The 14,962-nt window shown below is 49.4% G+C and overlaps 2 protein-coding genes across 2 annotated transcripts in view; one reads left to right on the top strand and one right to left on the bottom strand.

Annotated features, from left to right (window-relative positions):
* The window catches only part of Smcr8 (SMCR8-C9orf72 complex subunit), a 76,984-nt gene extending 66,297 nt beyond the window's left edge, over positions 1 to 10,687 (bottom strand). Inside the window, exons 1-3 of the mRNA XM_051167676.1 lie at positions 10,471 to 10,687; positions 7,805 to 10,163; positions 4,023 to 4,439 (exon numbers count right to left, since the gene is read on the bottom strand). Coding sequence (XP_051023633.1) covers positions 4,023 to 4,439; positions 7,805 to 10,158 — 2,771 coding nt within the window. The 5' untranslated portion in view covers positions 10,159 to 10,163; positions 10,471 to 10,687. The remainder of the gene's footprint in view (positions 1 to 4,022; positions 4,440 to 7,804; positions 10,164 to 10,470) is intronic.
* A 227-nt stretch (positions 10,688 to 10,914) lies between these two features.
* Positions 10,915 to 14,962, top strand: part of Top3a (DNA topoisomerase III alpha) — a 38,440-nt gene continuing 34,392 nt past the window's right edge. The window contains exon 1 of the mRNA XM_051167681.1: positions 10,915 to 11,248. Coding sequence (XP_051023638.1) covers positions 11,069 to 11,248 — 180 coding nt within the window. The 5' untranslated portion in view covers positions 10,915 to 11,068. The remainder of the gene's footprint in view (positions 11,249 to 14,962) is intronic.

Below are 14,962 nucleotides of genomic sequence, written 5' to 3'. Positions count from 1 at the left end.
TTAGGAGCTTTCTAGGGAAGTAGAAAGTAGCTGAGATGGCCTACCAGCCATGACAATTTGGTTCCTCCAAAGGCTTTGCATACCTGATGATGCATCATCCATCTTTGAGTGAACTATTGCTACCAACCTTTTTGGAGATGAACCATGGCTGCAGCTGCACAGGACACTGGACCAACGTGCAACATTCGGGCTTGGGAATGGCATGAACTCAGCATAGCAGATAGGTGTTGTGCCTACAGGACCATATAGCTTCCCTGCTGGAAAAGGAGAGGGGAGGGCCCCTGGCCTTCTAAGATTATGAAATGGGAACTGATTTAGATGAGGCTAAAATAAAGACGCTGAAGGTCAGATCAGGAATGCCAGGTCATGGCTGCAATCCAGTTCCAAGTTTAAAAGCAACTCTAGCCACTACAGTAGCAAACCATAGAGGAGTTAAAAGTTCTTGTTGAGCAGAGAGGTGGTGGCGCACGCCTTTAATCCCAGCACTCAGGAGGCAGAGGCAGGCAGATCGCTGTGAGTTCAAGGCCAGCCTGGTCTATAAAGTTAGTCCAGGACAGCTAAGGCTACACAGAGAAACCCTGTCTCAAAAACAAAAACAAACAAACAAACAAAAAAAAAAAAAGAAAGAAAGAAGAAAAAGAAAAGAAAAACCAGAACAAAACTTTCTGAAAACAGGGTTTCTTTGTATAGTCTTAACTGTCCTGGAACTCACTATGTAGATCAGGCTGGCCTCAACCTCAGATTCTTCTAATTCTGCCCCCTAAATTCTGGGACTAAAGATGTGAGCCACCACTACCCAGCTGAGTTTAAACATTTGTTTTTTCTTTTTAAAGATTTATTTATTTTATGTAGATGAGTGCTTTATCTGCCATGTACACCTGGATGCCAGGTTAGATGGTTGTGAGCCACCATATGGGTGCTGGGAACTGAATTCAGGACCTCTGGAAGAGCAGACAGTGCTCTTAACCACTGAGTCATCTTTCCAGCCCCAAAGTTTAAACATTTTAATTCAAGGTTCTACTGAAGGAAAATGGTGAGGTAACTCAAGCTGGTGTTCTACATGCCACCCAAAAACTTAGAAGACCATGGACTGACTCTACAATGGAGCATGTGAACATTCAGTAATGTACAAGCATTACTTGCACAACGGTAGAAAGAAGGTACTGACTCATTTGGATGGTTTAAAAACAGGAAGGCAAATAATTGCTTGGTAGTCAGTGAAACAAACTTCACTTACCAGTGTTAGTGCCAGGACTCAGAATGATAACAACGAAGGGGTGAGGTGCACTGTTATCCTTAAACAGTATAATTTGTTAAGTTAGCCAGGCCAGGAATGTGACTCAGTTGGTAGAGTGCTTGCCTACTATGTATAAAGCCCTGGCTTCAACCCAAAACTAGAAGCTAGGCATGACGGCCCTGCAATCTCAGCATGTGGAGGCAAGAAGTCATCCTTAACTACATAAAGTTCACAACTGGCCTGGGCTGTATGAGACTGTCTCAAAAGAACAAAACTAACAAAAGCCTTATTAGCCTAGTACTTGAAAAACACTTCAGATGGAAACTTGTGTTTTTTTGAGACAAGGTCTCATAAAGACCTGGCTGGCCTGAAACTCCTCATGTAGATCAGGTTGGCCTCAAGATTGCAGAGATTCACCTGCCTCTGCCTCTTGAGTGCTAGAATTAAAGATGTGTGCCACCATACCCTGTGACCAAATGAAACGTAAGGAGTTGAGTCCTGCTGCATAGGTCTCCACAGCATCAAGGTGTATAGATGTACTACTGGAAGATTCTAGCCCTCCAAACCAGAAGGACAGCATTAACTGCCTTTGTTCAAACTCAGTCCCAAGGACTAATACCCTCTGAGAGGAAGCATGCTTTCAGCATTAAGTAATCCTTTCAATTCACCACAACAAAGTTTTAAAGCCAGTCTAAATGTAGACACTGGGTCTACTGACACATTCCAGGATTGGATGTGGAGGCAGAATGGTTGAGTTCAGAGCTATCCTTAGCTACTTATTGGATTTTAATTCAGTTTAGGTTATATGAGAACCTGTCTCAAAAACAACCAAAAATCTGTAGATCCTGGAGTTTGATCCCTTGTCAGTCAGTCTGTACTTAGTGAAGAGCCATTCAAGAAAGGCACCTGTTTGCCATTTCAACAGCTGCCACACACAAGACTGTTCTGCCCACTCCCCACCACTCTTGGTTTGTCTTCTGAGCCTCCCTGAACTCCAAGCATGGCTATAGCTCCTCTGCCTTCCTCAAGTGCAGGGAACAGTGTCTGTCTCTGAGTCCCCATGTTGAGGCAGTAATGCCAGCAGCTGACTGCCTCCCAGCCTGGCTCTCAGACTCACTGACACATTCATCCTTGGAGGTCTGAGGAAACGGCACTTAGCCAGCCAGCCGGTCAGCATGCATCTAGAACACTAAAAAGTGGTAGCAGATGAGGGAGCCCATGAGGAGAAACCAGAGCTGCCAAGGTGTCTAAATACATAGAAGGGACACAGTGACAAACTACTGCAGGCAGTGTCATCTTTTTGGTTCTCTGTCACAACCTCTGAAGCAAAATCACACACCCTTTAACATGAAATGAGGACCATGACCTGAAGCCATCAACCAGAACCAAGAGGCCGCAATGCTGTGTCAAAGACCTGGGCAAGGAAGGTGACACAGTGACCTGTTGCAAGCCATCTTTGGTTACTTGGCTTCTACAGGGCTCCTTGAGGGACCTCAGTGGTGTGGCTAGACCTGAGTGCAAGGCACACAGCATCTAACAGATGCATGCATGGGCTGCTGATCAGGTCTATTCCACTGCAGTTTTTTGGAAGCAAATTAAAAAGCAGCTGTAACAACCAGAGTTTCTCCTATTTGGGGAGAAAACTTCTTTTAAGGTCTCACATTTTCAAGATTGTGAGCAGCATTCCATGCACACAACAGGAGCAGCTACAACAGAAGCCCAGGGAGGCCATGACCGTGGCCACCAGTGCGTCAGGTGGAGACGACAAGGTGTCTCCCCGCCAGGCTCAAAGTTCCTTGAAGGGGAAAGGACTCACATGGGGACGATTGTGAGGACAGGGGTGGACACTGCCTCCCAGATGATCTACAGAGATAGCCATCCAGGAGCTGGTATGGGGTATCCTTGCTCATAAGTTCCAGTTAGCACAGCAGCTAGCCAACCAGAACTCAGCTGTCACCAAGCCCTCAGGACAGGCAACAGTGCCTGTAGATCTTCTGAGCCAGTGAGCAGCTCCTGCCATGCACCGTGGTGATGGTCTTATGGCCTGCTTCACCTACAGCTCCCAAGGTAGTGCTCATGCTCACACTGGGTGTAGTGTCTGGCATCTGCTTCATCTCCAGGCCTAGTGACCACTGTCAACAATGACCTCAGGGACTTAAGCACTTCCTGGAAGGAGGTGAAGCTAGGACAGGGGCCACTTGTGCTCTGCAGCCCCCAGAGCCCAGATGTGTGTCTCCAGCTGACCAGAGCACTGCTTCTCCATGTCCTTGTGGAGGAGCCTACCCTCAGTTACTGGGCTCCAGAAAGCCAAGTAACGGGCCTTGGTAGAGGTAGACGGAGGCAATGGCGGTCCTGTTGCTTAGCACATTGTCACAGTCCCCAGGCTGGTTTTCCCACTCAGATGTCATTTGGGCTTTAGCTACTTAGCCTCATCCTTTCCAGCTCCATGGGATCTGGAGTTTTCTCTTCCTGCCCAGACTGCTGTTCCTTGGGAAATTAAGGACACACTTAACTGTGGCCACTTCCCTCGGGACCCATGAGCAGCTGCTGTTGTTCTTGCAGCCACCTCTGGAGAGCCAGGTGCCACCTCTGCTCAGTCTACTTCACACACTGCTCGGGGCTATGTGGGAACTACAGCTGCCACCTGTTTTCCTTCCCTCTGACACCACAGGCAACCACTTAGTCACACCAGCCCTTCTCCCTCCTCATTCCCTGAGTCACAGGTCTTGGTCACAGTGGCTGGAACCCTTAGATTTTGTACAAAAAGCTGGGGACATAGTCAAACCTGAGCAGTGGGTGGGCAGTCCCAGGTGACTCCTGCATGTAGTGCAGTTTCAACAGCTCAGCCAGATACTGCACCACTCTGATGTCCTCGTTCACCAGTCCCAGGTTCAGCTTTAGGAAGCTGGTCTGTCTGCTGGCCACTGCTTCCTGTGTCTCCTCACTGTGGGCAGGCAGATGCAGGTGGTGGCAGAAGGTGTAGAGGAATGCCTTGGAGCAGAGCTGAGTGAGCACACTCTGCACGTGCAGGTAGTACGTGCTGCCCCTCTTGATCTGAGTGCGATGGTCAGCCAGGCGGGGCACCAGCGTGCCCCTGTACAGGGGACAGCGGAGGGTCTTGCTGTCCAGGTCCAGAATGCTTGTGTAGCGGCTGTAGCGGCTCAGGGTGTGGAGGGCACCCACAGCGGAAGGGGAGGCCACTCTGCAAAAGACATGCCAAGGCCAGGGAAAAGGCAAGGGTTAGAAAGATGGGAAGACAGCTGGGCGGTGGGGCGCACGCCTTTAATCCCAGCACTCGGGAGGCAGAGGCAGGTGGATCGCTGTGAGTTCGAGGCCAGCCTGGTCTACAAAGTGAGTCCAGGACAGCCAAGGCTACACAGAGAAACCCTGTTTCAAAAAAACGAAGCCCAAACCAAGTCTTCAAAGCCAGGCAGTGGTGGCACACACCCTTAGTCCTAGCACTTGGGAGGCACAGTCTGGCCTGGTCTACAGAGTGAATTCCAGGACAGCCAGGACTACACGGAGAAACCCTGTCTCAAAAAACCAAACCAAGGGGGCTGGGGAGATGGGTCAGCGGTTGAGAGCACTGTCTATTCTTCCAGAGGTCCTGAGTTCAATACCCAGCAACCACATGGTGGCTCACACCATCTATACTGGAATCTGATCCCCTCTTCTAGCCTGCAGGTGTACACACCAATAGAGCACTCATATATGTATAATAAACAAATTCAAACAAAACAATACAAAAACTAAAATGGGGGGGGGAGCAGTCTTGCCACAAGGGTAGGCATTACCCACTGGAAGACCTTCCTCTAACAATCAGGGCTTATTTAAGACACACTATAAACCAAGAAACGCCCCTGGAGCCGCAATTTTCACTTCTTGGTGCACTTAATGATTCCTTAAGTGTCTACCAGCTAATCGGACCCTGAGCTGGGATGAGACTGAAGAATAATGTGCCAGAGCCTTGACTTGTTCCTCTTCATGGGCGAGTTGGACTTGAGAGTGGGCCCTGGGGATTACAGAAGGCCTGAAGAGCATGACAAGGTAAGGTCAGGATTCAAATAGGAAGACCCACAAAGGCCCTGACCCAGAAGCAGTGGGTGTACAGCACACCCCACTAACAAGGGAGAATTGGGGCCTGCAGGCAAGAAACAGCTCAGTTCATGGGGACAGTAAGAGGTCTGAAGAAAGTGTCCCCCACTCTCTGCCCCCACTAGTGCCTCAATGGCTTGCCTTATCACCCCACTGCACCCCCTCCAGGGGCCTTAGTAACTCCACACGAGTTCTCTATCATACTTAGTTTGCCTTTACTCCTGCTGTGGGGCCCAGACAAACCCTGAGCTCGCCAAGTGCGGTGCCTCTCCCCATTAGGCTCAGCCTCAGATCCTACCTGTCTTGTGATGTTTCAGCCTAGGCCATTTCCTGAAAAATCAGTGGGGGCACTCTCTTCCTCCCAGTGGTGGCAGGACCCTGGCTCCTTCCAAGTTCTTCCATTTGTTTCCCACAAAATTCTTCCTCGGGAAGCCAAATACACTACCAGGCCCCAGGCCTTATGCGCCATTACAGTGAACATAACCTATTCTCCCAAGCCACTGCTGCCATCCAAACCAGGGAGGCCACCAGGACTGAGGAGTCACCCAGCCAGGACTCTGTCTAACCCTCTAACCCTTACATGCACTCTCCCCTACTAGAACGGGGTCCTGTTTTCCCATCATTCCTGACCCTGTCACCGCTGTTTACCAAACCACCCACGCGGCAGACTCAGCAGCAGCTGCTCCACCCTTGTCTCCAGGCAGAAGGCCTGTACAGGTGAGAGGAATCAAGGGCCAGTGACGCTGTGGTTCAAGAAGAATCTTTAAAGCCTGTATTGAGCAGTTCCAGGTGAAGCCAAGACTTGAGGACCCAGCTGGACCCAGCTCTCAAACAGCCCCGCTGCTGTTCATAGCTCTGGGGACAAGAGTGCCACTACACAAAAGCTCCTCTCATGCCTCATCACTTTTTTTTTTTTTAAGCCACTGTCCTGCTAATATAGCCTAGACTGTCTTCCACATAGCTAATCAATTCTAAGGCCAGGCACTGTTCTAAAATAACACACTCAAGTCTGGGCCCTTCTACAGCTCCGTAAGGTGAATGCCTGGAGTCGTGTCCTCCCCCCTCCACCCCGCACAGAAGCGGAGGTACCCCCACACAACTTGCATCCAAAACCACCACAGCGAGGGTGGCAGCATCAGCCTGACCTAGGCCCCTGCTGCCCCTCCACAACAACTACACCTGACAGTTTTCACCTGATGGTGTACCAGTGTCATGGCTTCAGCTCACTTCCCCAGGGCTTCTCTGGATGCCATTTCTGGCTTCTCAGTGACCCCCAGTAAATCACCCCTTTGGGCACAAAAGACTATGTAGGCACCAACACTTGTGTAGAAATGTTCCCAACATTTGTGCCCCTCAGTAGGACGCTCACATCATATCTCATGCTCCCAATACCTCCTCACTTCAGCAGCTCTGGTGTCATTTTGAGGGCATCTCCCTGAACTCTGTGGCCCTGCCTGCCTCCATTTTTAGAGGGTGCACACTTGTAGAGGGCAGTCATCTGCTATCATGAGACAGACTTGCCAACCGTCTACAGTGGAGGAAATAGACCCCGAGGTTAAACTGGTGGCAGGGTCACAGGATGGGGGCCAGAGTCAAGACGACTGGATTACCTCGTAATTCAGGCACTTGGCAGTGACCATTCAATGACCATCACAAATCCAATGAGTTGGCTCTATTTTCCTGTTTTCTTGGAACACAGGAGTGACCTGCCTACGTATCTGTGTGAATGAGCCATGGCAGGGCAGTATCATAGCTCCTGTCTCTCACGAAGAGACTTCAAATGGGCAAAGGACAAGCTCTTGTGACTCCTCACTTTCTAAGCAAATAAAACAACAGAGTACAAGCTATTGGAGCCCTGTATCTTCCAGCGATAGCCATAAAGCTTTACCCCAGTGTGAACACAGAACACAAGATCTTCACGTCCAGTCGTTCTGACTTCACTGGACCAAAATTCCAGTTCTTACCCTAGACCAACTGAGAAAGAATCTAACTGGAATTTAGTTTTAAATTCTCCCAGAGCCAGGCGTGGGAGCACAAGGGAGGCAGAGGCAGGCGGATCTTTGTTGAGTTCAAGGCTGGCCTGATCTACAAAGAGAGTCCAAGACAAGTAAGGCTCTTACAGAGAAACCCTGTCTCGAAACACCAAAAAATAAAATAAAATAAATAAAACTCTCCCAGAGGATACAGCTTTAAGAAGTGTGTCTGTTTAGCATGCACAAGCCCTGATTCTATTGCTAGTACCACACACATACACAAGAAATTCTCTTAAAGAGTTCTGACATGAAAGTGGGGAGGGGCCAGGATTGGCATTCACTTAGCAACTATGAACCGCCTGCCTCATGATAGAGAAGGCAACAGAATCAAGAATGATTTGCCAAAGGCAAGAACAGTGAGCTGGGTCAGCCGCTGTCTAGGAAGCAAGCTTCCCTTTTTAATGCCTGCTGCTCTTCCCCACCACCTGAACCCAGTTACCTTTGTAGGCCAATAAGCTTCCACTTCTGAAAATCCATAATATGCAAAGGGGAGGAAATCCAGTGCTTCACTGGCTTGGCGTAGCAGCCATAGTTGGGCACAAAGATGGACAGTGCGGTTACAAGCTTCCTGACTATGGTTTCATCTTCGCCCAGGACCACAAGTGTCCTCCCACTAAGCAGGGAGTAGATGGCTGGGTGGGCAAAAGGGTACTGGCGGATGAATTTTAAGGCATTCTGGCCAGCTCTCTTTTTGTGCCTCTCAGAGGACAGAGCAGCAGGGTGAGCAGAGGGGGTTCTGTCCGAGCTGGTGGAGGCCACATTGCCCATGTAGCTAGGGGGATCCGAGTAGTTATCCAGGCTCGTCTTACTAACATCTCTGCTAGCCAGAAGGCAGCTTGGATCCAGCTCGTAAGCGGGGAACATTTCACAACTGTTGTCTCGGGGAGAGGGGTCAGTGTTTTCCATCACGAAGTCCACATGGAGTCCCTGGTCCTTCTGCAAGTAGCGCTGTGGAGGAATGCTCACCACACCATCCTCATCAGAAAGCGTATAAGCTGGGGTGGGGAGAGGCGCTAACTGACCCTCACTCTCCTTTCCGATGCAGCAGCTGGAGTCTATTTGAGATGCAGTGTTTTCCAGGATGCCCTCCTGGGTCTCACTGAGTTCTTGTGGGCTGACACCTGCCTGGAAATGGATGGCCCCTTCACTATCTGCATAGGTTTCTTCCTCATTAATGGCACTTGGGTAGGTGGCCTTAAAGTCATCAGGAATGAGGGCCTCAGAAGGGCAGGTGCTTAAGACTTCAATGCTGTCTTCACTGATTGTCCTGTGGCTGACCGCTTTGCTACGGACTACATGGGGGCTCAACGGCACCGTGAGGCTGGTCTGGCTGTCAGATTTAGACAGCGCAAAAGATGACTTCTCAGTGCCCAGAACCTCAATGCTTTCCCCGCTGCTGATGCTCCCTTTCATATCCATGTCCAGGTAGTCCAGGGTTTCCTGAGGGTCCAAACTGCCTGGCTCTGTTGCCTCCACTTCCTTGTACTCGTCATTTCCAAGCTCCTGCTCCATCTTGATCAACACAGACTCCACACTGGACTTGTAAGAACCAACACTAATTAACACTTTAGGAATGGGGCACTCTACCACAGGCCTGGAAGGCAGCCTGTCCTGGCTGGGCTGAGAGGCCACAGTCTCTTGCCTCTCCATCCTGTCATCAACCTCCACAAAATCTTCAAAGAGGAAATTTGTTATGTGCTGTTGTTTTCGAAGTGCTCTGTCAATCTGACTGGTCAGGAGGTAGCACAGGTCTCCTCTGAACATGTGTTCAATGTGGCTAAGCTGGGCCAGGGTCTGAGTGAAATACTCAGTGTCACAGAGTTCCTCCAAAGTCTTCAACTTCTTGTCGAAACACTTGGTGGACTTCGCTTTGATGAGTTTTGGGGTGTAAGCAGGCCTGCAGGTATAAACGTCTGCACTCACTGACTCCTCGGGGTTATAGGTAGTGGACACCTGGTCAGCCTGCTCTTGGCTATGCTCCACATCACCAGGATGCAAATCAGGCGTCCTCATCTTCTGACGAGGGTAGGAGCGGATCTGCTTCAGCAAGTCTTGGTGCTCAATGATGGACTTCTCCACGTTGGCCAGTTCGTTGGCTTTCTCAATCGCCTGAGAGGAGTAAAAACCTTTATCGTTGGCTTTCTTCTGGACCTCCGTTTCCCTGTGCAGCACTGTCCTGGTGTAATGCAGGTCTTTCAGCTTTTTTTCAAGCTCCCCAGCAAACGCCTTCCTGTTACCCATCTTCAAGCACTCCGATGCTTTGGAAAATTCGGCTGAAAGCTCTTGGAATTGCTGCATGATTTTATGCTGATCTGCGGAGATGTAAGCCATACAAAAAGGCCTCACAAAGCCGCGGGCTTCCAAGTCATACAAGGTGAGATGGTGCACATACGCAAAGGCCCCTTCCTTAGAGTCTCCCAGTACCACTTTAGAGTCCTCCACGAAGTTCAACTTGGGGTAGGCCGAACCAGGAGGATGACCCACGAATGAAGCCTGGTAATCCACTGACATGATCCGCAAGGAGAAGTAATTGAGATCGAAAGTGCCAAAAACTTTGGTGTCATTGGGGATGGTCAGCAAGGGCTGGGGTCCCACCTGCTCAGAGAACTCGGAAATAAGGATGAAGTCCCTGGAGAACTTGGCCCCAGACAGTTTAGACCAGGGGTTAGCCCCCTGGCTGGCATAGGGGAAGAGAGGAACTGAGTACTCCTCAGGCAAGGCGGGCTCATTGTAAGGTTCTTCCTCGTAGTCATCTTCCTTGGTGAAGGCCACCACATCAGGGGCGCTGATCATATTTCCTGAAATACGGAGAGAACATTGAAAAGAAATGGGAAATAATGCGGGGTTAGTCGGCAGGGAAGTCAACGCCGCTAGATGAGAAAGCCAAGTTCTTGCGGCCGCCTTTGCACTTCCAGGGGTCCAAAGCGGCCTCTCACACAACCAAGAATTCGATTTCTCTCAGACTCTCGAGGGTTGAAACCTGGGAAGCCGCATGAACTCCAAAGCTGCAGGCCCAGATGACGGAGGACGCTGGCCACTCTCTGGCTGTTTCCCCGCCGCTGCAAGGTTTCTGAACCGAGGTCACTAGCACTTCCCGGAACCTACCGACGACATAAACAGCTCCAACTCTGATCAGGTCCTTAGTCCTAGCCACGGGTTGCCGCAGAGTCAGTCAAATGGATCAGTCCACAACCTAAGGGCAGAAACTGTCGCGGCTCCTAGGACGGTACTGTCCCAGGGAAGCTACCGCGGCACCGCCATCTTGGTATCACATGACTCCCAAGCATCAGCGTCGCGTGACCCGGAAGCGCTCGCACAGAATTCCAAGTAAGTGGCTTCTTTTAAGAGGTCCTGTCAATCAGTCCCTCGTGAGGACGAATCCCATTAACTAGTCACTGCCCTACAGAAAGGGAAGGTAGAATACAGTGGCTTGGATAGAAGGAGGAGAAACGGTGTTGGGTGAGCGTGTCCGGGACATGAGGCATTCTGGGAGTTGTAGTTCAAGGTTGCTCTGTGGCCGGGTTAGCGGAAGTTGTCTGTGAGCGCGAGTTTAAGCGGGACTCTGAGTTGTGGGTTTCTGGCAGTGTCTTGGAGAAAGTGTATTATTAAAGTGGCTCTCAGAGGGGTGCCTGGTGTCTTCTCCTCTGGGTTCCCCAACATGCGCAGGTACCCGTGGAGTTGCTGTTGGCGCAGGACCTAGGGAATGATCTTGCCAGCCACACTCTTAGCGTTCCGGTGGCAGCGACGGCCTGGAGGCCGTGCCTTGTCCCGTGCTGCCATGAAAGTGGCCTTCCGAGGAGTGCGCAAAGTTCTCTGTGTGGCGGAGAAAAACGACGCTGCCAAGGGGATCGCTGACTTGTTATCCAATGGTCGTATGAGGCGGGTAAGAAGCTTTTCGGTTCAGCTCCCTTGAGGAATGCCCACAAAGTGGGGACAGTACGTTGGGTACCCTAAGCCGATGTCGCCGCCGAAGCTCTCTCCCGCCCGCCCTCACGGCCCAGGCTCTCTCTCCCTCGACTTCGGGCCTCTTGTAAATGTAGGCCTCTCCTGGCATTTGGTAGAGCTTTGCCCACCGTCTCTGATCGGCGCAGATACCCTTGGACAGTGGGTCTTCTGTGGGTCTGGAGCTATTGGGAGGAAACAGGTATTTTAAAATTCTTCCTTAGTGAGCATGAAGTTCAGCTGACTTAGAAACCCGTAACCAAACTCCTTCGACGTGGCGTTCAACCCTTGCTTGTGGCTCCTATCCCTGCATTGTGCAGTCCCTGTGACTTTTCTGTCTCTGGTGGCACCCTAGGTCTCACTAAGGTTTGGGAACTAGACGGGAAGTCAATCACTACTCTTATAGGCTGATGCTAAGATAAACGAGAGAGAGACGCCTGTCTCCTGCCAGAGGAAAAGGGGAAGATGAGAAGAGTAAAACCCCAAGACTTGTTGCATTATCACTCAGCTGGAGGCCCTTCCTATGAGCTGTTCCTTTTTCTTTGCAAGTAGTTGCATCTCTCTAGACCCCTGCTTCCAGTTCTGAAATAGTGGGATGGGGAGCCAAGGTTAAGTGGGCACTGGCCCCCAACTTCACTTCCTTAAAGTGTTGAATATCTCTGAGTTTATTATTTCAAGATTTATTATTTATGCACTCTTCTGCCTGCAGTGTGTGGCTGAAGGCCAGAAGAGAGCTCCAGATCTCATTAGAGATGGTTGTGAGCCACCCTGTATGTGGTTGCTAGGAATTGAACTCAGGATTTGGAAGAACAGCCAGTGCTCTTAACCTCTGAGCCATCTCTCCAGCCCCCCTTTTAATATTTATGGGTGTTTGGCCTGTATATGTTGGCTCTGTTTTTTAACAATTAAACTTTATTATATAACCCAACTAGCTTACACAAGAAGGAAAAAGGTTAAAGGGACAAAAGAGTGAACCTTCCAGTATCCGTTCCACGGGACGGGTCCTTAGGTGTCTCTCTGGCCCGCATGCTGGTCTGGCCTGTTCGCTGCTCCACAGGCGCCCAAGCCAGGGCTGAACCTGTTGTTCTCTCCTCCCCACCTGCCTCAGTCACATGGGAAGGGTGGTCTTCTTCTCTCGTTGAGGGTCAATTAGAAAAATAATAGCTCAGTTTAGGTTTCCAGGTCTGCTTCCTGAATTCTAGGCCCAGGATAGCTCCACTCAGTCTGTCACAAGGTATTCATGGGGTGTCCCAAGGGTAGAGCCCGCCAAGATTGCTTCCACCTGTGACAAAGCTTAATCTTTCCCACATGTATATATGCCTGTGTCCCACACATATGCCCACCGAGGCCAGAAATGGGCATCCGATCACCTAAAAGGTGGAGATACAGGTGGTTGTGAGCAACCATGTGGGTTCTGGGAATCAAAGCTAAGTACGCGGGGAAGGAGCAACAGGTGCTCTTAACTGTTGAGCCATCGCTCCTGCCCCTTCAATGTCTTTTTTAAGGCGTCTCCCCCAACCCATGCGTGTACACATTCAGGCTTCTCTCTCCTGAGGAAGTTAGCTGTTTGGTTAGGCTGCCAGGTCCACTGTCTCTGCCACCATTGGCTGTCTGGAGGTGGGCCAGCTGCCTGCGGTAGCTGCTTCCTAGAATTTTGAGCTCAGTTTCAGGGCCTTGGCTTTGGGTGAGATTCATGTTGCAGTTTGGAGGAAATGTCTCACAACAAACTTACGTATGGGTTGTATGACCTTGGTTCTGTCTGGTCTCCTTTTGGGTTTTTGGTTTTCTTGAGACAGGGTTTCTCTTGTAGCCTTGGCTGGCCTGGCCTGGGTTTGGGACCAGGCTGGCCTCGAACTCACAGAGATAGATCTTCCTGCTACTGCCTCTGCCTCCCCAGTGCTGGGATTAAAGGTGTGCGCCACCACGCCCGGGTTAAGCACCATCTTTATATCTCTATACAATGCATATTTTATCAAACTTAAGCTTGTGTGAGATAATTTCCTCACAACTGAGAAGTTGAAACATGAGTGAATCCCCCGCCCACCCCCCACCCGCCCCCAAGGTAGGTTCTGAAACTGAGCTTAATATTCCAGGAAGTTGGTATTTGTTCATTGTAGACGGCAGTTGGCCCAACACTAGACACCCAGGCCTTGAACGCTTGATCTTCCTGCTCCCACCTTTCAGTGTGATTGTTGGAGAATGACAAGATGCATGGCGCTAATGCTTGCTGTCCTCCTGGATTTGCCTATTCTAGACATTTTGTATAAACGGAACCAGACAAAGCTTGGCCTTCTGTGTCAAATTTATTTCATTTAATATAGAGTTTTATGAAATGTATCCACATTATGGAATATATTAGTACTTTGTTCCTTTTCATGGTTGGACATTTTATTGGCTAGATGGATTACATTGTGTTTATTAATTGGTGGGCATTTTTGAGTGGCTTCTACCTTTTGTTTATATAATTAGGACTGTTGTAAACTGTTTGGCAAGTGTCTATTTGGATAGCTATTACAATTATGGGAGTCCTATGAGTGGGATTGCTAGGATATGGGGTAGCTATGTTTAACTTTTTCAGGAACCACACTTTTTTTGTTTTGTTTTTTTTAACATGCTTTAGAAATGTTTACTAGCTGGGCGAGATAGGGCACACCTGTAATCCCAGCACCTGGGGAGGCTAGAAAAAAAAAGAAAAAAAAACAATTTGCTTTTTGTGTTATTTTTGCTTTATCACTACCCTAGCAGGTAAGAAAAGATATTGTGGGGTTTTTGTTTGGTTGGTTTTTTTCGAGACAGGGTTTCTCTGTATAGACTAGGCTGGCCTTGAATTTACAGAGATCTGTCTACTTCTGCTTCACTAAGTGCTGGGATTACAGGTCCACCATGCCTGGCTAAAATATCGTGGTTTTAATATAATTTTTTTTTCCCCTCAGGATTTTTCTGTGTAGCCTTGGTTGTCTTGGACTTACTTTGTAGACCAGGCTGGCCTGGCACTCACATCGATCTCTGCCTCCTGAGTGCTGGGATTAAAGGTGTGCGCCACCACGCCCTGCTTCATTTCTTTTTTTTTTTTTTTTTTATACAGGGCTTCTCTGTTTTAGCCCTGGCTGTCCTGGAACTCAGAGATCCACCTGCCTCTGTCTCTGGAGGCTTGAATTAAAGGCGTACGCCACCACCACTTCCTGGCTTGACTCACTTTTTAAAGAGATTTATTTTATGTGTGTGCATTGGGGTGTTTTGCCTTCATGTATGTCTGGGTGAGAGTGTCAGATCCTCTGGAACTGGAGCCACAGTCAGTTGTGAGCTGGTATGTGGATGCTGGGAATTGAACCTGGGTCCTCTGGAAGAGCAGGTAGTGCTTTTAACCACTGAGCCATCTCTCCAGCCCTTTGATCCACTTTTTTAGTTCATATTTCCATATTGTGTTAATTCTGTCCTACCTCATTGTTTTGGTATATGGTTTGACTGGGTTTTTGTTTTGTTTTGTTTTGTTGGTTGGTTGAGACAGGTTTTCTCTGTGTAGCCTAGGCTGTCCTAGACTTACTTTGTAGACCAAGCTAGCCTCAAACGCACAGAGATCCACCTGCCTCTGTCTCCTGAGTTCTGGGAGTGCCACTGGGCCCGGCTTGTTTTTCTTTTTCTTTCTTTCTTTTTT

This window comes from Acomys russatus, chromosome 25 (assembly GCF_903995435.1).
Source record: "Acomys russatus chromosome 25, mAcoRus1.1, whole genome shotgun sequence".
Classification (NCBI taxonomy): domain Eukaryota; kingdom Metazoa; phylum Chordata; class Mammalia; order Rodentia; family Muridae; genus Acomys; species Acomys russatus.
The sequence above is the reverse complement of the archived record's forward strand: the minus strand, read 5'-3'. Positions and strand labels throughout refer to the sequence as shown.